This window comes from Prionailurus bengalensis, chromosome A3, assembly GCF_016509475.1.
Source record: "Prionailurus bengalensis isolate Pbe53 chromosome A3, Fcat_Pben_1.1_paternal_pri, whole genome shotgun sequence".
NCBI classification, from domain to species: Eukaryota; Metazoa; Chordata; class Mammalia; order Carnivora; family Felidae; genus Prionailurus; species Prionailurus bengalensis.
In genome coordinates, this window is record NC_057354.1 from 38594765 (window position 1) to 38615558 (window position 20794).

General features: G+C 41.3%; 1 protein-coding gene across 1 annotated transcript in view; it reads left to right on the forward strand.

Moving 5' to 3' along the window:
• The first annotated feature begins 248 nt into the window (after positions 1–248).
• Positions 249–20794, forward strand: part of SPTLC3 (serine palmitoyltransferase long chain base subunit 3) — a 133302-nt gene continuing 112756 nt past the window's right edge. Inside the window, exon 1 of the mRNA XM_043602898.1 lies at positions 249–699. Coding sequence (XP_043458833.1) covers positions 583–699 — 117 coding nt within the window. The 5' untranslated portion in view covers positions 249–582. The remainder of the gene's footprint in view (positions 700–20794) is intronic.

Below are 20794 nucleotides of genomic sequence, written 5' to 3' on the forward strand. Positions count from 1 at the left end.
CCTCTCCTTCTTGCTAGCCCAGGCAACCACTGCTGAGTGTTGTTTTTGGCGGGGGGGGGGGGGGGGGGGGGGGAATGTTGACCTTGAGCTTGGTCTAGAACCAAAATTTGTAATTAGATGCAGGAGGGAGGGGTGGGGGTAGACGTAAATTCGAAACTGACTGCACATAGGAGACCTTGACTGTGCTGTGTGTGTGTGTGTGTGTGTGTGTGTGTCTTTAAAAGATGCTCCACCCCCTCAGCCGGCCTCCTCGCAGTTGCCTCTGGGTTTTGCAGTTTCCAGATTTCCTCAGCCCCCCCAAGGAGCCAGCATGGACAATCTCCTTCCTAGTTTCAAAAGCAGGTTTGTTGTCCTGAAGGTCACATTCTGAGCTGAGGAGTGTAAAGGTAACCACTTGTTTTTTGTTTCAAAGATCTGCCCCAAAGATAGGCTGTTGCTCTTCTTCTGGAAAGCCTGATCGGTAGGATTCCTTCAGGGACTCAGCCCAAAGTGCTTCCTCTCTCATTCCCTCACCAACTTCAAAACTAAAGCTTGCCTAGAACCTCTGGACGAACACCGGCTGGATTCCATCATTTCACACAAATGGCTAATCCTGGAGGTGGTGCTGTCTGCAACGGGAATCTGCACAATCACAGGAAACAGAGCGACAGCCTGCAAAGTGGAAACTGCACGAAAAATGGAATAGTGAAAGAAGCCCAGGTAAGAGGCGATCCCTCCTCCCCTTTTCCTCTGAAGGACTTGAACTTGCCCAGGCGCGGTGAAGCCCTCCTGACTCAATGGCCTTTTTACGAAGTGTTTTGACACTTCAGCTAACTTCAAATGCCTGGCTACGGGGAAAGTTTAGGTGGGGACGAAGGGGAGAAGGTCTTTCTGTAGGAGAGAGGACCCAAGAGCCGTAAACTCCCTAAAATACAAACACACCTCCTAGACTCCTGCTTTCCCGGGAGCACATCTTAGGGGGCAGAGTTCCCAGGGCTCAGACTCCTCAGCTGAGTTTCAGTCCACCCAACAGTCACAGTGTGCTACGTTCCTCTGGCTTCAGCAGGAAGAGGGGAGTGACAGTAAATGTGCTGAGGTGACGTGGTGTGGGTGGCATTTTCCCCCAGTACATGAGAAATGCCTCTCTGGCTGAAAGGCGAATTCTTTTTGGTGTTTAGTGGAGCATTGTCATGGCTTACAGCTTGGTTTGGGGCCAGAGTCCTTCTTTGAAAGAACATCACAGGCATTCCTTTCTGAGACACTTCAGAAAGTGTGGCTTATTGTTGCTCACTGCACACAGGAACCAAACAGGCATTTCATTGTTTTCCCATTTGATACTTTTTTTTTTTCTGTTTTTGGCTCTTGCTCTGACAGAATGTTTGATGGGGATGTTACTGAGGAGGAAGAGGAACTTAAGAAAATGTTGTCAGCACATTCAAAGAGGGAGCCTAGGTATATAAGGTACCTGTGAAAAGGCATCTTTCCTCCCTTCTGTGCTAAAGCAGCTAGGGGTGAGCTCACCTGCATCAGGAGCAAATTAGCATAGCCAAACAGGTGCCTTCACTCTTAGGAAATGTGGAGCTGGGTGGGGAACCCCTGCTGTCCTGCATTACGCATCCATCCCCTAGGAACCAGCATCCACCCAGGGAAAAGGTCAGATTGTTCTAAGATCACAGGACAGGAAAGGCAGGCTGGGGGCCAGTTCACCTCTCAGTGAATTAAATTCATGCTTCCAGTTGAAAGACATGGATGGGGAGGGGCACTCTGGAGCCTGGAGCATATGTGAAAAGGCAATGGTCCCAAAATGTGTCCCCCTCTTAACAATAGGCATTACCCTCGGCTTTGAAGTGTCCACCAAAAACCTCAGGTCTGGTCTCTCTCAGCTGAGTATCTGAAACCTACTGCAATGTGAAGAGAAAACATTCAACTCCTATCTTTCCCATGAGGACAGTCATGATAGTATCTGCCATCTATTTGTCAGTAAGTGTTGATTCAGACTACTAACCACCCAAGACGCTCTACACTCCTGACATGCCGGGAACACTGGCCACAAACCTACTTACACTCTCAGCCAGTATTACCCTGAGGGCTCTCATTTGGCAGAAAGGCCTTCAAAGCCATTCTTCTGTCTCTTTACTTTCTCTTGATTTTGTAACTACCCTTCTAGTGTCTGAGGTTAGAAACTTAACTCAATGGTTACATTCACTCTTAAGTTAGGATGAACCTCAAGATCCCAAGTATTCATTATTAAACCGTCCTGTAAGACTGAAAATATCCTCGGACATCAAGGCCTCTCTTAGGAAATATGAGGGCTGCTCTTGTCTCTTCTAACAGCTCATTCTGAAGAGCCATCCAGAACCTGTTGGTTCAGATATATTTACGTGTTACTAAATTGAAATTGGCTTCCACTGAGAGTCTCAGTTATGACTTGAAGAATATTTTCCAGAAAGAATAAACCCTGCTGAGATTTTGGTGTAGTAAAGCAGACAAAGGCCTGTTTTCCCCTCGAGGGGGATGAAGTCATCTTTACTACATGATCTTTAGTCTCTAGTTTTAGTACATTTTGCTTTGGAAGGCTTTAACCAACTGAATCTTAGCCAAAAACCTTGCCAGTTGACAAGAGCAATTCATAAAGGCTTATAGATATGCTGGGCCAGTGGTTTTCCCAACATGTTCTGCCAAGCATAAGGTCCTAGGAAGCGGGATCCAAGATATTATCATCTTCCAAGATCCCCTCACCCTTTCTCTTCTTGCTTCTTTGCAATCATACAGCAATACCTCTGTTTCTTTTATGTATCGTGGGACTCTATAAGACTCTGAACAAAGGGTCCTTTGGCATAAAAAAGCATATTGAAATCACTGTGAGGCACTCTCTCAAGAACCCTCCTGCTCTTTGCTCCAGTGTAGCATGGCTTTGCCAGCCTCACAATGGAGTGCAGCTCACTACCGCAACCTCAAGACTAGCAAGGGAGCAGACACCTGTCTAGAAAACTTCTAGAGTTCCTTTCTGGAGGTTTTTTGGAGCTTGGCCCTATTTTGTGTTGTCTTCTCTTTAAGTCTCGCGTGTCCTGAGGGTGCCCTGATCCTTGGTTTTCATCCCTGATTAAGTCCATTTATTCGTTCACTTATAATATGTCATCCTACCCCTTACTTCTGACAGATGGATCCACAGTCAGTCACAGAGGATTTGTTCTCCCTCCTCACGACTGTTTCCATCTAAATGACAGGAGGGCCCTTAATATCTTAATCCAAACTTGATATTTCCTATCAGCTTACTTAATTCCCATGTAATCAATTGGGGATTACTCTTCACATAATTGCTCTTTCATTCTCACTCATTATCTCTGATCTGGTCATACATGCATATTAATCCAAAAAAAAGCCTGGAGCTGGAGGGGTAGTCTTTGTGTCTTCATTGTTCTCAATACTGCATTGCCTCCGAGTTATCTTTTCATGGGATGGGGTCTTCATTTTCCTCTGTTACACTGATCCAGTAGGATAAGGAAAAGTGTTGAACTTTTCCCTAATCATTCCTTTCCTGGAAAAAAAAAATACCCTGAAATTAGAATTATTCTAATTGAGTGAGTTCTTAACCTGGAATGCTGTACTTTACAAAGTGTACTATAGAAAGCCCTAAGAGGCAGCCACCCACTCCACTGTCTATTCATTCATGCACTGATATTTATTAAGAATCTGTTGTTCTTGGGACATATAAAGATATAAAAAGTTATATTTTAGATATTAGGAGGAAGCATATATTAAAAATGAGCAAGGAATAACATTAAGTTAAATGATGGTACAGGACAGGAGCTGTCACAAAATAACTATGATTTGAGGACAAATGAGTGGTGCAGATATTAAATGCCAGAAGTTCAGAGAGGAGGAAGAAAATAACATGTATCACTGGTGTGTTACATACCAGGACTCAGCTAAACACTGTATGTAGCGATCTCCCATACCCTCATTACAGCCTTATGAAGTGGGAGCATCAAGTCCAGTTTACAGATGAGGAAATGTGAGAGATTAAAGAGCTTGTGCAGAATCACAAGTGGCACAGCCAGGATTTGAACCCAAATTCATGTTGCTCCAAAGCCAGTTCCCTTTCCACCACATTCTAGGAAACCCCAGGTTGGGATGGTCAGTGATGGCTTTGCAGAGCAGGGAGGACTCACACTGAATCTGGAGACATTTGAAATGGCAGAGCAAATGGGGGATTTCTTCCTGGGGACAGGATGAGGAAAAGAAGGGGGAGGAGCTCCAGAGACAAATACAAGCATTACTAGGTGAAGGGCATGGAAGCATGGGTCATAAATCATTCCAGGAAGGAAGGGGGAAAGAGCAAAGGCTATGAGGCATGACAGAGTGTGGAACATGTGAGAAACTCCTCAATTTGGCGAGGCTTCAGCATAAGAGGGAGAGGGAGTGCCATGCCCAGGCGGTACTCGGTAAACACTACGTGAAGGGAAAAGATGAAGCGGATTCGTGGAAATCCTGCCTAGGTCTAAAACCATTGAATCTGAGCCTTCTCTCCTCCCCACCTTTTCATATCCTCCTGCAGCCCACAATGTGTTGGTACATCTGCTTTTCTGTTACAGTAAACTTCTTCCGGAGAGTGAGAACCATGATGTACAGTTTAATTGCACAGAGTGATAACTGCCTGACAGGCCCTCGTAAATACTTGTGACTGTGGGGCCCATCTAGGCTGAATATGGATTGAAACAGAGGTCAATAATCTCACCAATTGTTCGAAGAATTCTAATACACATTTTGGAGGTCCCTTGCAATTGCTCTGAATTTTCATCCACTCTTGTCTTCCACAATCATTCTCTAGAACCTTTTGTTTTTTGGTACTCATTTCCTTTAAAAAATCTCCAGTGTGACAAGGTTTCTCTGTGATCTCCTTAAGAAGCCTCATTTTTTCCTAGGCTCGCCATTGTAAAGCATTCCCATAGGTCAGGTGTCACAGCTATTAAGATGAAAATTGTCTCCATTTATAGTAGCTCACAAATGTGACAGACAAGTAAATAAGTAATTATGGTATTTAATGACAAGTTCTATAATAGATATTGTAGTTTTCCATTGCTGTCTAACAATTACCCCAAAATTCAATCATTTTAAACAACTGATGTTGATTTCTGTGGGCTAGGAATTCAGGCAAGGCTTGGTAGGAATGGCTATCTGGGCTCCATATGGTGTTTAATGAGCATTCAATATGGACCCACTGAGACCATGATACTGACTGTTGTCTGGGACATCTTGTGTCTCCTTCACAAGGATAATCTCTCCATGTGATCTCTCAGTATCTATAGAGTAGCTCAAGCTTCTTTACATGAAGGCTGGCTTCCAAGAGAATGAAAATGGAAACGGCAAGTCCTTGTAAGGCTTAGGCTCATTTTTGCCACATTCTGTTGTCAAAGTTAGTCACAAGGCCAGTCCAGATGAAAGGGGAAGGGAAATGGGGTCTGCTTCTTAATGGGGTGAGCTTGCAAAAGGTTGTGGATATTGGAGGAATTTTTGTGACCATCTTTGGAAACAGTGTGTCAAAGCAGAGGTATATGATCCATATTTAGGAGTACAGAGGAGGGGGCATCTGACCCAGGATAGGAAGTCAAAGAAGCCACTCTTGGACTGACTCCTAAAGGCAGAGTAGCCAGGAACACAGTCATGAAAAGGCATTCTAACAAAGGGAAATGGTCTTAAAAAGATACAAAACATCAAGACAAACATCAAGATGTGTTTGGTCTTGGGAGGCTGGGTTAATGGGACTAAGTTTAGGATGTTTAATGGAGATAAGCAGTAATAAGCCTGTAAAAGTAGGCAGAATAAGATCATAAAATATCTTTGTCTTAATTTACATGCTCTAAGAAACAGACCCAGGCATAAGGATTTGAGTGCAAGTAATTTATTTGAGAGGTGAACCCAGGAATTAGGGGAATGGTTAAGTGAGACACAGAAGACAAGGAAGAAAATACATTCATGAACAGGTTACCACTGTGGGCAACTAGGGCTCAGATTTGGGGGGGCAACTCAGTGATGATGTAGAATATGCCGTGAAGTTGCCCCAACTAAGTCACAAGAAAAAGAGGTATATATCAGTGAAGTCCTGTCCATCATCAGTTGAGGGATGCTCGGAGGAACATTAACCACAGAGCACTTCTAGCCTGAGTATGTATGACCAGAGAAAGCCCTCAAACTGAGGTATAGGTGCTTGCAGGAAGAAATCATCAGAATGCAAGAGATAGAGCAACAAAAGTGTATAGCCATATATATGTGTAATGAGGCAGTTTTGAGAAGAAAATTGGCTTGATCAGATGTGGTTTTCTCAGGCTGTGTAGGTTTTATATCTGGTGACTTCTAGAACAGGGCTTATGGATTATCTTCAGCCTAATCATAAAAGACTAGATTATGCTCTTAAGCAACATAAACAGAACCTCCTACTGTGGCTGGCAGTAGAGAAAACAAAAGATGTATGTCATGGCATGGTCATCAGCTCACAAGTATCAGCTCTAGCTTTGGAAACTCTAGGTTTGTCTAATTTTAGAATCCAAGTCCTTAGTCCACACTGCCTCTCTAACCACAAGACATTAATAGAAATGGGATTCATACCTCCTTCTACAGCAAAAAGGCTAATTTACCTCAGTCTTGACGGGCAAGATCAATGTGAGTTAAAGGTATTATGGATTGTTTTGCTTGTTTGCTTTTATTGTTCTTAATGAATATTTGAGCTTATCACCAAATGGCACCAAACTCATATACCAGAGCTTTCAATATGCAACATAATCCACTCATGGATACACTACATCAATGACCCACCCCACCCCCATTCTTCACTTTAAACAACTCTGATTTTTTTTTTAATTTTTTTTTCAACGTTTATTTATTTTTTTTGGGACAGAGAGAGACAGAGCATGAACAGGGGAGGGGCAGAGAGAGAGGGAGACACAGAATCGGAAACAGGCTCCAGGCTCTGAGCCATCAGCCCAGAGCCTGACGCGGGGCTCGAACTCACGGACCGCGAGATCGTGACCTGGCCGAAGTCGGACGCTTAACCGACTGCGCCACCCAGGCGCCCCTAAACAACTCTGATTTTGAAGAAAATCAATCCATGTGACTCTGAGTAATATGGACTCAGACTGAACCCCAGATGGAGCCTTGGAATAATTTGATATTCAGAAGCTTTCTTCCAGGACACATGGCCACCTTGAATAGGCATTTCCTGCTAATAGTGACATATTGGACATGTGATGTGATAGATGGAGGATAGTTACAAATTCTTTGGGATATTTCTCATTGAGAGGTTTGAGTCTGGGCTACACCTAATGACTTATTTGGCCAATAGCATGAGACAGAGGGGATAATCTGGAACTTCTGAGACTAAGTTACAAGAAGCCTCTGGCTTGATCTCAGTCTTCTTGGAATACTTGCTCTTGGAACCCAGCCACCATGCTTCGAGGAAGCCCAAGCAGTCCCAAAGAGAAGCCCAAGTAGAGAGAAACCAAGTATCCTTGTCGTGCCCCTGGCTCAGATGTGGCACAGGCTTGTCTACTGTGTGAGTAACCTATGTTGGAAGTGGGTCCTCTAGCCCTGGTGTCTATCTGCTCCTATTGATACCTCATGCAGTAGTGATGTGTTGAGCTGAGCCCTGCCCAAATTATAGATTCCTGAGCAGACATACAAGGTTTTAACTGTGGTTTGTTAAGCAGCAGTAGATAAATGAACACGTGGATATTCTATTTCTTAAAATGCCCAGAAAAATCACTCTGCAATCTCACTTAGTAACCATTTGCAAAAGTACTGGCATATTGCCTTTTGAGGGAAGAGTTTGTCTGGGCCATCCATTGCATTTAATCTGTGGCAAAGATGACTTTCCCTAAACTGTACACTTTTGTTTGGCTTGTGTTTTGAAATAATGGCTGTATGCTTTACGATCAGTGTCTCGCTGGCATAGCCAAATACCAAATACAATAAACTCAAATATCACCAATGCAAAAGCACAATCACTTGAATGCTGCCAAATCTGGAGTGTAATTATTTAACCTGAGGAGGCCTGTAATTTACTGCATTATCTACAAAGAAAGAGCTGACTCAGGGGAGCATGTGTGCTCAGGTGCAGATGTTTTTATTAATTAAAATGATACATGTTTTTAATTAAGCATATTTAATATCGGCCATATAAAATTAATTTTGTCTATTTGTTAAGGTGTCCTAGAAAAACTCTCCCTTTGGAAATACTACTAGTGATAGATTGATATTAACCTAATTACTTGCAAAGAATCAACTATATTTATTTTTAAATACACTTAATCTTTTCACTAAGTATTGTCACATTTGTCTCAGTAGGCCTGAACTAATGTAGTTTTTCTGGAATTCTAAAGTATACCAACCTATAAATTCACGTGAGAAGGAGCTGTTGCCACTAAATTAGAAACAAATTTGAAATTTAGATTAACCATTTTAAAAACAACACTATAAGCATAGCTCTGAGAAGTATTCAGAATTGTTCCCAATCTACATCACATAGCCAATCTGAATCCTGCTGCCTTAAGAGTTTCAAAAGAAGCTGGAAATCCAAATGGGGTGGGAAGAGGTGCCTGGAAGGGGGGGTGGGCAGGTGGGATCTGCTGATTTTTAAATATTGGCATCTAATCTAAAAATTCAAATAGCATGGATTTAAAGGAAACATTGCTACCAGCCACAAATCTATAACCTCAGAACTATAAGCAAATAGGACGATAAAAATAAGAGGTCATTAATTGAGTGATATTTCTCATATATATTCAGGAAAATGGCTCAGGGAATTTGGCTTTTCTTAACTTAGAGTATATATTTTTAAAAAGCAATAGAGGAATCTCACATCTTCATTTTCCTGAGTTGTTAACACTTGGTCCTGGGATGTGCAAGTTTGAGGAACAATTATGACCAACCACATATACTTGATTTTCCTGATCAAATATTATGTACCAAGGTGTCCGTCAAAATGTCAGAGAACTGACAATATTTTACTGGTCAAATCTCATTCCTCAGGCTTCGTAGGAAGTGACCCACAAACCTTTTGTTAGACAATGCAATCATAAGGCCTGGTCACCATTAGTGTTCTCCAGATATGACATAACTGGGCCTTCAAAAGTTGCCCAAGAAAAGGATTGTGTGAAAATCATGATTATCCTCATAACTACAAGTTATACCTGATGGTCTTTCTCTGCCATGTGGGGCTTAGCCTTTTGGAAGTCAAGGATCCTTTTGAGAAGCTGATAGATACTTCCTGTGGAGAAACAAATATGTCCATAGTCCCAAAGTTTTCCAGGTAGAGAATTCATGCCTTCCCTGACTTTCTCAAATCTCCAGGTTAAGGACCTCAGCTCTGGAGTGCCTTTGTTAATTAGGCTATATCTGCCCTCACAACCCAACCAGAATAACCAGCAAATCAACCTCTCCAGGGAAGACAGGGTAATGAATTCACAAGTTGATTCACCAAAGAGAGAAAAACACATGCAATCCAAAGCCACTCAGGTGGCAAGCCCCCACATGTGTTATTTATTTACTTAGAAAATTTATATTAGAATTTTGCAAGTTACTCTACAGCGCATTCATACTTTTTTACTAGAAAACCATTTTTAAATCCTCCCTAAAAACCTTGAGCAAAACTTAACTTGAAGTTAGAAAGATATTTCTTTTCTGGTGGCTTTTCACCAGGATTTCCCAGGAAACCACTTCAGGAGGAATGATAGCAGAAAGACCGAGAGCTTCAACATCAGATAGAATTGGGTTTGAGTCCCAGCTCTGACCCTTACTAGCTGTGCCACTAGCTGGGCGGCTTCACATCCCTGATCCATACCCCACAAGGCAATGGTGAGGATTAAATGAGATAGCATATGTAAGTCTCCCCTTAACTATCAGATATACAATAGATACTCAATAAATGATAGCTGTCATCTATTGAAGTTAGCCTGCAGCCATCTCTTTCTCCTCTACTGCTATTATAAGAATGTTCAATACAATGCCTGGCATATTATAAGTGCTCAATAAATGATAGTCTTAAACCCTCAAATTCCATCATCCAATGGTGGCTTCTCAGGACCCATTTTACTTGGCCTGTCAGCAGCATTTGACCCAAGTAATCAGCCCCTCCTCCTTAAAGCACATTCTTCTTGGCTTCTACAATACAATACTCCTATATCACTAATTATTCCTTTCTAGTTTCCATTCCTGGATTCTCTTTATCTCCTTGACCTTTAAACAATGGAGTGACCCAAGGCTCAGTTCTTCCACCCCTTCTCTTTTCTGACTACATTTCTTTCACAATGATCTGATCTTGTCTTATGATTGTGTATGCGTGTGTGTATCTATGTCATTTCCAAACACCTACTTTCCACTTGGATCATCAAAAGGCATCTCCAACTTACCATGTCCAAAACTGAGTTCCTGAGACTCCCACCCTCCACCTTCAAACCTGTTCCCTTATAGTCTTTCCCATCCCAGTAAATGGTAACTCTGCCCTTCCAGTGGCTAAAACCCAAAACCCTAGCATCACTCATGACTTTTCTCTTTCACTTGCCAATCAGTCAGCAAATACATGATCCGACTTCTACAATATATCCAGAATCTACTTCTCACCTCTCCACAGCAACTACCCTAGTTCAGCCACCATTATTTCTTACCCAGATTATTGTAGGAGGCTCATCTCTTCTCTCTGTGCCCCAGTTATCTATTGTTGCATAATCATCCATCCCAACACCTAGTGACATTAAACAATAGTCATTTTATTATACTCATGGATTCTACTGGTCAAGAATTCAGAAATTACACAATGGGACATCTCTTTCCTGTTCCATGATGTCTGGGCTCTCAATTGGGATGACTCTACTGGCTGGATCTGGAATAGCTGGGCCAGAAGGATTTGTCTCCAACATGGCTTCTTCACTCCCATGTCTGACATTTGGGCTGGAATGGCTGAAAAAAAGGACAAGAAGGAATTGCCTATGTGGTCTCACTGGCAGGGAGGGCTTTAAGAGTGTTTTGTAGTAAATGGAGTAGAAATCTCATGACCTTTTATAACCTAGCCTCAGAGTTCGGTTTCACTACCACCCTACTCGATAGGTTGAAATAGTCACAAGCAAGCCCACCTGGTCCAAGGGCCCCCCCTCCCCAACCAATTCTCAATGGGAAGAATATCAAAGAATTCATGGACATATTTTAAAACTACCATAGTCTGCTTCTGCCTCTCCCTTCTCTTCTACTACCACCAGCAAGACTGTTCTCAATTAGAGCAGCCAGAGGGGTCTTGTTGAAATGAAATCCAGAGATGTCACTCTTCTGCCCAATCCTTTCCATGGCAGAAATTTTACTCTAAAATAAAAGCCAAAATCCTTAAAATGACCATAAGACTCTATGGCTTGGTCATCTCTGACTCACCTCATGCTTCTTTTCCCTGTACTTAATCTTTTCCAGCCACACTGGAGCAAACAGGCCATGCATCTTCCCATGTGGGACATTCACACCTCCTCTCCCATATGCACTTCCCAGATGTACACATGCCTGCACCTTCCCTACCCTCAAGTCCTCACTCAAATGTTACCTTCTTTGTGAGATGTAAGCTCACAACTCTATCTAAAGAATTGCAAACCTTGGGGCGCCTGGGTGGCTCAGTCGGTTAAGCGTCTGACTTCAGCTCAGGTCACGATCTCGCGGTCCGTGAGTTCGAGACCCGCGTCGGGCTCTGGGCTGATGGCTCAGGGCCTGGAGCCTGTTTCAGATTCTGTGTCTCCCTCTCTCTCTGCCCCTCCCCCATTCATGCTCTGTCTCTCTCTGTCTCAAAAATAAAAATAAACTTTAAAAAAAAAATTGCAAACCTTCTCACCTCCTCCCTTCCCTTCCTGATTGTTTTCTTTAGTCCTTAACACTGTCCACACACACACACACACATACACGCACACATACATGCATGCATGGCCTGCACACAGACGAACATACTAACTGATTTCCTGTCTCTTGTCTGCCTCAACATCTAGAATGTAAACACCATGTGGGCAGAGATTTCTGTCTTATTCATAACTAAACCCCCAGCACCTAGATCAGAGCCTGTAGGTGCTCAAAGATATTTGTGGAATGAGTAAAGACCACCTATTTGTGCTAATCTACTGTTAGTAAGAACTCTCATTTCAGCTTATTTTGTTTGTTATTTAAATTGCCTTTGCTGTTCATATGCCTAGTTCTTTAAAAGATGGGGAAAGCTCCACTTATGTGACACACAGGCTTCTTTGTAAATTTCAAAGTGTAAACCTCTTACTAATTAATTTACAGGTTTCCTAACCTTTGATGGAGAACATGACTACCATTTACTGTTCTCTTTTTGAAAATCACCGAATCACTAGATTATTTTATACGACCAGGTAGCTACATGCTTTTATACTGATATCCGGATATTACATATACACTGAGCCTGGGGTCAGGGAGCCTGCTTTAAGCAAGTGGAATTTTTTGAAGGAAATGAAAACAGAAACTAAGTATTATTGACCCATCCTGATGATTCTTGCTACCTCTTAGTAGGAGATGAAATTTACCTGGGTTAGAGAGAAAATGACAAATACCTCAGGGTGTATAAGCCTGTCATCTGGTTTTAATAAAACTCTGCATTCTTAGAGTTGAATGTCAAAAACAATCAGTATAATCTGTTCTCCCACTAATGTCCCTGTGTATGAGATGACTTTTTAAATTTCATTTAACAAACTTTTCCATTACACTACATGCTAAGAACCTTACAAATACCTTATGAGTCTAATACTCTTACTCTATCCCATTTTTTTAGATGAGTCAACTGATCATACAAAAATTAAGTGAACTTGCCTAAGATTAAACTTCTAGTTAGTAGTGCAGACTGGCCCCAGGTGCTTTTTTCACTAGAAAAATAATTTCCTTTTTCTCAAATGTCTTATTGTGAATATTTATAAAATCACATAAAAATTAAAAGAGTTCTACTATAAATACTCATATACCTACCACCTAGATTCTATAATTAACATTTTACTATACTTGTTTATTACATGACTATCCATCAATCCATCCATCTATCAATTCTCAAGTTTTATGCATTTCAAAGAAAGATGTAGAATCAGTACACTTCATCCTAAACCCTTTTGCATGCATACCATGTGGCTTCAATATTTGTCTATAGCTATTTCCCCCTCTTCTTTGAGATAAAATCTATATACTATGAAATGCACAAATCTAAATTACACCACTTAGTGAATTTTGACCTACACTGCCTTTTGATTGTTTTTATTAGAAAACGTTTCATAATATAGTTTTGACTGTGGAAAGATGTTATAAAACTGTCCCTTTAACATTGGTGAGTTTAATCTCTGGATAAAATATAACCAAAGTAAATGAGAATCCATCCATCTGGTATGCAGCACGCAAAGGAAAATTGCAAGGGCGCTTTGGCCATGAAGGAAGATGGGCGATTTATTGGTGTGGTGTCACCCAGTAGAACAAGGAGCTAATGCTCAAAAACCCCAAACTCCTCGCTGGCTTACAAGTCAGGGTTCTTAAGGGCAAAATTTGGGGCAGGGGTCTTGTGAGAAGGTGGACGTCTTTGACCCGAGGCCCATGAAGTCATGGTAACAGATGTTACCTAGTTGTTTCTGATGCCCCTCTGTCTGGTCACACGGAGGTCTGTTCCCTCTTAAAAGACGTGGAATCTGAAACAAACAAAAAAACAAACAAAAAACCAACTTTCTTCCTTGTGTTGGATATTTCATTAGGTATATCTTATGCCTCTTTGTTCAGGATAGTGCTGCCTGTATGTGCTCAAACTAACTACTTGAACATGCATAAGCTATTGTGGGGTTGTATTTCTATATGTTCCTTTGAATGATAAAGAAGCATTCCTGTCTCTTGGGTCTGGGTCTACATGTTCCCTAACCAGTCCATTCATGTGTGGGCACAATATCACCCCTATGTTCATTCCTCCAGTTGAACTACCAAGATGGATGCTGGCTTAAAAAAGAAGTGAGTAATGCGTAAATTGGCATCTCATTAATTAAAGGAAAGGCTAACAGAAGGCTGTCTAGAGAAACTCCCCTGTTGTACATACACAGAGAATTCCAAAGGTATCAAGAGCAATTTTCTGTTTTTGACCTTAGTATAATCCATCTGGCAGAAAGAGAATTTAGTTTAGAAATTCCTACAATTCCACTCCATCCTTTGTCTTATAGATGGAGGAATGAAGGTCAACAAAGCTAAGTAATTACCTCCAAAGTCACACCAACGTGAGAACCCTGCCCACCACACACTGTTAAACAAATATGGACCACAGTATTTGATGACTCTGAGTGGTATCTGCTATTTCAAATTCTCTAGCCTCCATCTTAAAATTGATATTACAAAATTGTGTTTGTCTCATATAGGAAGTAAAGGTGTCTCCTTTCCTGTTTTCCAAAATAAAAGCCACACTTAGAAAGCTTCTTTTTTTGCAGATATCTGAGAACACCATGTCAGAGAAATCAATATTAACTAGAGTGAATGACTGCTACCACACATGAGGTTTATGCTTTTCGGCCCTACCATGTGTTTATGCTTTTGAAATAGTATTGTGAGTCCTCACAATAGGCTTTCAAATTTCACATATAAGGATTCAAGGTTTGAAGAGATCAGACAATCACTCACTTGTCTGGTAAGTAGTGGAACCAGGATCATCTGATTCCTAACATCACATAACCTGTTGCCACACCCCACAGCCTGGCTGCCCTAATAAGCTGAATCATCACATAGAGATTGGGAGTAGGGCTTCCCATTGGCACTGTGTAGGCTTGAATTCCATCTTCATGTTCATAGATCTGTGACCTTGGACAAGTGGCATGATCCCTCTGTGCCTCAGTTTCCCCATCTGGAAATGAGGTCCAATTGCCCACAGTAGTAAATGGCTTGACAGCACACTCTTCACTGGTTTCCTTCCCTTCACTGTCCCATCCCCCTCTCTACCAGTGCTTCCTGGGGTCACCTTCTAAATAAGCAACTTACATTTGAATCCTTTACTCAGGGTCTGCTTCAGGGGAACCTGAAATTAAGACAATGATTTCTTAAAAACTTAGCCAATTCTTTGTCTTTTTAACCTTCAGCTACCCAGATCCTTATCACTGTACAATCATCTGTATCCAAGATCTTATTGGACCCTCACATCAATGCTGTGAAGTAGACAGAATGACTGTTACTGGCCCACTATAGGGATGAAAAAACAAGGGCTCAGAAAAATAATAATGAGACAAAAGCCACATGGATGATGGGGACAGAGCTGAACAACAGTCCCAGACATTCTGACCTGAAAGTTCAATAATGTCTCAAAGGACTGATCCAGCCCTAATATAGTGCATACAACTCCATCAAGTGCTCCTTGCAAGAACACGTGGGAAATGAAAAAAATCAGGGCATATGTCCTTCAGTAGTTTAATTCACAAGAAAAAAAGTGCTGTAAACTTTGGGGGCCACTTTTAATAAATTTTTTTAAGAAGTCCTTGAAATTCTGAAAGCCTTGAAAAAATGTTAATTTCTACCTTAGATATCCATAGTTGGGCAGCAAAGTGATTTTACATGGTACATCAGATAGCACAACTTCCTATAAATCTTTCTTTTAAAATCATTTCCTTTGTCTTCACATCTTTATGTTATATAGCATGTGTATTCTTCAAAAGTACCTTCTTCTGAGCCCTTTATCAACCTCAACTTCATTTTCAAGCATTTCATACCATGAGCACTTTCTTGTAGTCTAGTTGTGTCTTAGTTCCTTTTCTGAGTTTGTCCAAGGCAATGATATTGACATGGTAGGAGCTCTTGGGCTCTTTACATGGCATGTTTCTCAGTTACCTACTTGATAATTATTCTTAAAGAAACTAGGCTCCAGATCATCTCAAACACTTGAATAATATTAGAAGAACTGATCTCAGATCTCAGAGAAGCATGTTATCTCATTTTCTAGATCTTATTGACTCATTTCTCAATAGGCTACTGAGACTCAAATAAGTGTCATCACTTGCCCAAGACCTCAAAATGGCCAATCCAGAGCAAGACACACCTCTGTCCACTTCCAGTTTCTAGCACCTCTACACAACACTGCGTTTCACATCATAGAACCAAAAACAAACTCCATAGAAGCTCTTGACACTAACACCTTTTGCCAACTCTTGCAAATAATTTGAGGCACCAGGGAAAATCCCACAACTGATGTACCTCAGGATTTGGTTTGTTAGTTTATGCAAGAAGTTCTGGCATTTTCTTTAAGGGGCCATGCTTGCCATTGGTCAATTCTTTTCCTTTCTTTTTTTAAAGAGTAAATTCTATGCCCAACATGGGGTTCAAACTCATGACCCCAAGATTAATTGCATGCTCTCCAGACTGAGCCAGCCAGGTGTCCCACCACTGATCAGTCCTTAGCAAGATCACTGAATCAGGAGCCTACAGACTGAAAACAGAACTACTCCACATGGTGGTCTGAGAAAATGACTTAAAGTCTGAAAAAAGCAGGTCATGAACACAGTGGGTTTTTGTTGTTGTTGTTGTTGTTGTTGTTGTTATTGTTAAGTGTAAACAATCTTTATACCAACCAAAGGACTCAGGCCTCACACCAATTCACTACTTAGGGCTCAGAAACTATGATATGGCTAAAAATGCCTGAATCTACTTGATTAGTTGATTCAAGAGTACCGATAAAAACTAGCCAAGATTAGCCTTGCTCTTGGGGAAGTTACTTTTTTCTACATTATATGTCACATGGTAAGAAAAATTAATCAGGTAATTATAGCTATGACCATGGCTATTATCATATTTTTTGAAAACAATGAAATAAATTGTTTATGACACCATATTCTTGGTGAATTTGTTGTTTGGAGACAGGATACTTACTTTTCCACAGAGCAAAAGGTTTTCATGGAAACTAAAATGGTATGTGCTGTCTTCCATGCAAACAAAAGATTTCAGCCAGGAAATCCATATACTTTCAACTAACCATTTATCTCTTTAAGGACACCTTCTGTCTTCAAAGACAAGCAAAAGGTAAACCGTGTTATAGGTTCCAGACTGCTCTTGACATGCATAAAATGTGTGGTTTTATAGGGTGACAGGCAAAGAAAGGGAGGAGAAAAGCAAGGAGAATAGGTATGTGTAACCATGAACCAAATACTAATAAACACATAGAGAAGGAACAGCAACTGAATCCTTAGCAAGTTTTTTTCTTTCTAGATGACAGGGCCTTCTGCTTCTTCATGGTGCTGAATGTCAGGCACAGTTTGGTCTAGCTTCACAGGACACGAAGTTTTGGGTGCAGTTCAAATATGTAGTTCAGCATCACTGAGGTACAAAAGAAAAATAGATTCAGTTTGCTTCAAAGAGAAAAAACCATTGTTTGTAATCCAAGTTCAGTCCACTGAACTCAGCCAAATGACTCCCAGAACCACACTTTGTGCCCTTCCAAAAGCCCCACCCTTGTTGTAACTCACCTATGAGTCACTGGCTGCCTGGCATGGTAAAGAAATACCACAGTGCACACCTCACCTGGTGTCAAAGCGCACCTGTGTTGTTGGTTCATTCCCATGCAGTTTAAGTGACTCTTTCCTTTTTGGTTTTTGATAAATTCAAAATTTCAAAATCAACTGAATAAGTTTGCTTCATTAAATCTTCCACGCTGGATGTGGGAAAGACTTTAAAATTACCAACCACATGACCACAAATCCCTGTGAATCACTGAATGTGGGTGCTCCTAAAGATCCATTCTTCACCCAGTTTCCAAGGACCCTTTGGAAAACACATATCTGATCAGGTTTTTTTTTTTTTTAATGTTTTATTTTAGTTTTGAGAGAGACAGACAGACAGACAGAACATGAGTGGAGGAGGGGCAGAGAGGGAGACACAGAATCTGAAGCAGGCTCCAGGCTCTGAACTTTCAGCACAGAGCCTGACACAGGGCTCAAACCCACAAACCATGAGATCATGACCTGAGCCAAAGTCGGATGCTTAACTGACTGAGCCACCCAGGTGCCCCTGATCAGGTTCTTAAGCCATGGTTTTCTTCAACTCCTCAGTGGCTACCTTGTTAGGATCAAGGCTGCAGTGCTAAACTCTGTTTTTAAGCTCTACATAACTTCCCTGGGCAATTCATTCATTCATTCATTCATTCATTCATCAAATATTTATTGGATATCTACTACATATCAGATGTCATTCTAGGCACTGGTGTGCTAGCAGCAGACACAATGGATAGAGTTCCCCTCCCAGAAATGACAGTTACCCATGCCTGTCCCCTCACTGTGCTGTCTATGCCTGCCAAACATACCCCATCCCCCAGTTCTTCAGGCCCTTTCTTCTGCTGGGTAAATGGTGCCTGGTAAACTCCTACTGATTATTCAGATCTCATTTTAAACACTGTATTCTTTAGGAAGGCCTTTCTTTTTTCCCTGAACTAGGTCAGATCCCTAGTCTGTCCATGCCACAGCATTCATTTATTCAGCATTTCCCTTTTGGTAAGTATTTGTTCTGTATTGATATTTCCATCTAGACCAGGGGTTCCCAAAGTTTTCTGTAAAGGGCCAGATAGTAAATATTTTTCAGCTCTGTGGGCCATGCAGTCTCTGTCACAACTACTTAAGTTTGCCGTTATGGTATGAAAGCAGCCATAGACAATATATAAACAAATGGGTATAGCTGTGTTCCAATAAAACTTTATTTATAAAAGTAGTTGGTGGGCCCGATATGACCTATAGGCCACAATTGGCCAATCTCTGAACAACCAAATTTCTTTTGGTGATGGAAATGTTGTATATCTGCTCCCTTCCATAAGGTAGCCATTAGCCACATGGAACATTTGAAAAGTGACTAGTGCAACTGAGGATCTAAATCTCTGAATTTATTTAATTGTAATTATTTAATTTTAAATATAAATAGCCACGTGTGGCTAGAGATTATTGTATTGGACAGCACACATATAGACCCTGAGGTCAGGGGCTGTGACCCTCTTGGTCACCACGATGTCACCTGAACCTAGCACAGCAGCATTTGTTGAATGAATGAATGAACAAATGTATAAGTATGGGATGACTTACCAGACTCCCTTTTTGCTTTTTCCCACTGCTACACACTTGATTAGATGCTGCTACTGAATACTTCTTTCTTTCTAGTCCTGAAATATTATGTTTTTCTATGCATATTTTATTTCCCCATTAGCCTGTGAACTCTATGAAGATGGGCTATAAGAGAGACTCCCTGAATGGTACTCCAAGTACAGGTACATGCACATGGTAGCAGCCTTCCCACAGAGTGTTTGCAGCTACTGGTACTTACCTGGAAAGATAAAGGATTCAGTCCTGTAGCTATTTTATTTCTGAAATATGTTCCAAAGATCCTGTATCAGAGGTCTAACTTCAGGCTTTTCTTCTTCAACCTTGCTATTGTAAAGTTGAAAAATTCAACTGTGCCCTGACCTGTCCTGCCTTATAACCTTGGGAAAATTGCTTAATTTCCCCATAATTGCTGTATGTCTCTATTATTAAGTAAAGATAATTTTAATTCTACTACGGTTATCCACCACCTCCCTCTTAAGAATCTCATGTAAATAAATAAGATCATGGCCACAAAATCTTTGAGCACCTCAGAGAGAGGCACTCTTCTTACATGACACATAACTGATCAAGAAGATAATAGATGGTAGTGATTCTCAGTGATATTAAATCACTGGTACATTGTTTTCTTTGGTTTATCAGGATAACTTAATAAAAGCTCTGTGTTCTTCAAGTAAGCCAGCTGGTTGTAAATAGTATCAGAAGAATGCAATCACTGCAGTTTGGTGAAGAATAGCCATTTTGTTCCTAGTTAAATTATGTCAAATTGACTTTAGAGCCTCCTCTCCAGCTGTCATCCCAGGTTAGATCTGGGGATCCTCCAAGTTTTTCTGCATTGTGTTCCTCCTGCAGTTCTGATAAACAGGCATCCCAGTGAAGGCACACCTTTCTTTCACTGCTATCTGAAACAGAAAGTCTAGGTTACCTTGCCGTAGAAGGCTCATTCAATTCCAGTGGGTGCCATACATCTCATCTCTAAGTAGGTAACACACGAGGTCCAGCCAGAGGTCTGTGCAAGATTCTATTCCTCTCATTTCCACCCACCAGCAAATGCCCAGGCTAGTCCTCCTATCCCAGAAGGCCTTCCTCTCCTCTCCCAGCCTTTCCCAATGTTAGTGCTCTCGGTCTCTCTCTCTTTTGCTCTCTCTCTCATTTCACTCATCTCTACAGCAGATATTCACTGGGCACTCTGCTAGGGACTCTTTACACCCTTCCAAGCAATCCTCCCTTTTCTTTGAGCCCTTCATTTCCCAATCTGGATGTACCCTCTGGAAGCCTATGGCTGTCTTCATGAGCTGCCCTGACTGACAGGCTACCTTCTCAAGTGGTGAAAGGGAAAAGCCAAGACAATGGAAAACAAACTTAACCTCACAAGAATGTAACTTGTTCATTGCTAGAAAAAAGGATTGGAGTAGTTAATATATAAAAATCTTATCCCCTGAAAAAGTTCCATGTTTATAATCTTGTCTCTCTGACTTCTGTGGTCACTGAAGCCTAAATCAGGTAACATCCTTTTTCCCATCATGAACTGCCTAACATACAGAGATGCTCAATAAATCAAGAATTGAATCTTTGACTCAGTGAATTTTCTGGCATAAGCTTCCCCAGATTTAAATTTGAATTTTAGTCAGTCCAGATGGGTCCTGATACACACGTTTCCTCAAGGGATGACTCAGTTCTTAGACTTCTCTCAAATACATCTAAGCAAGGGTTGG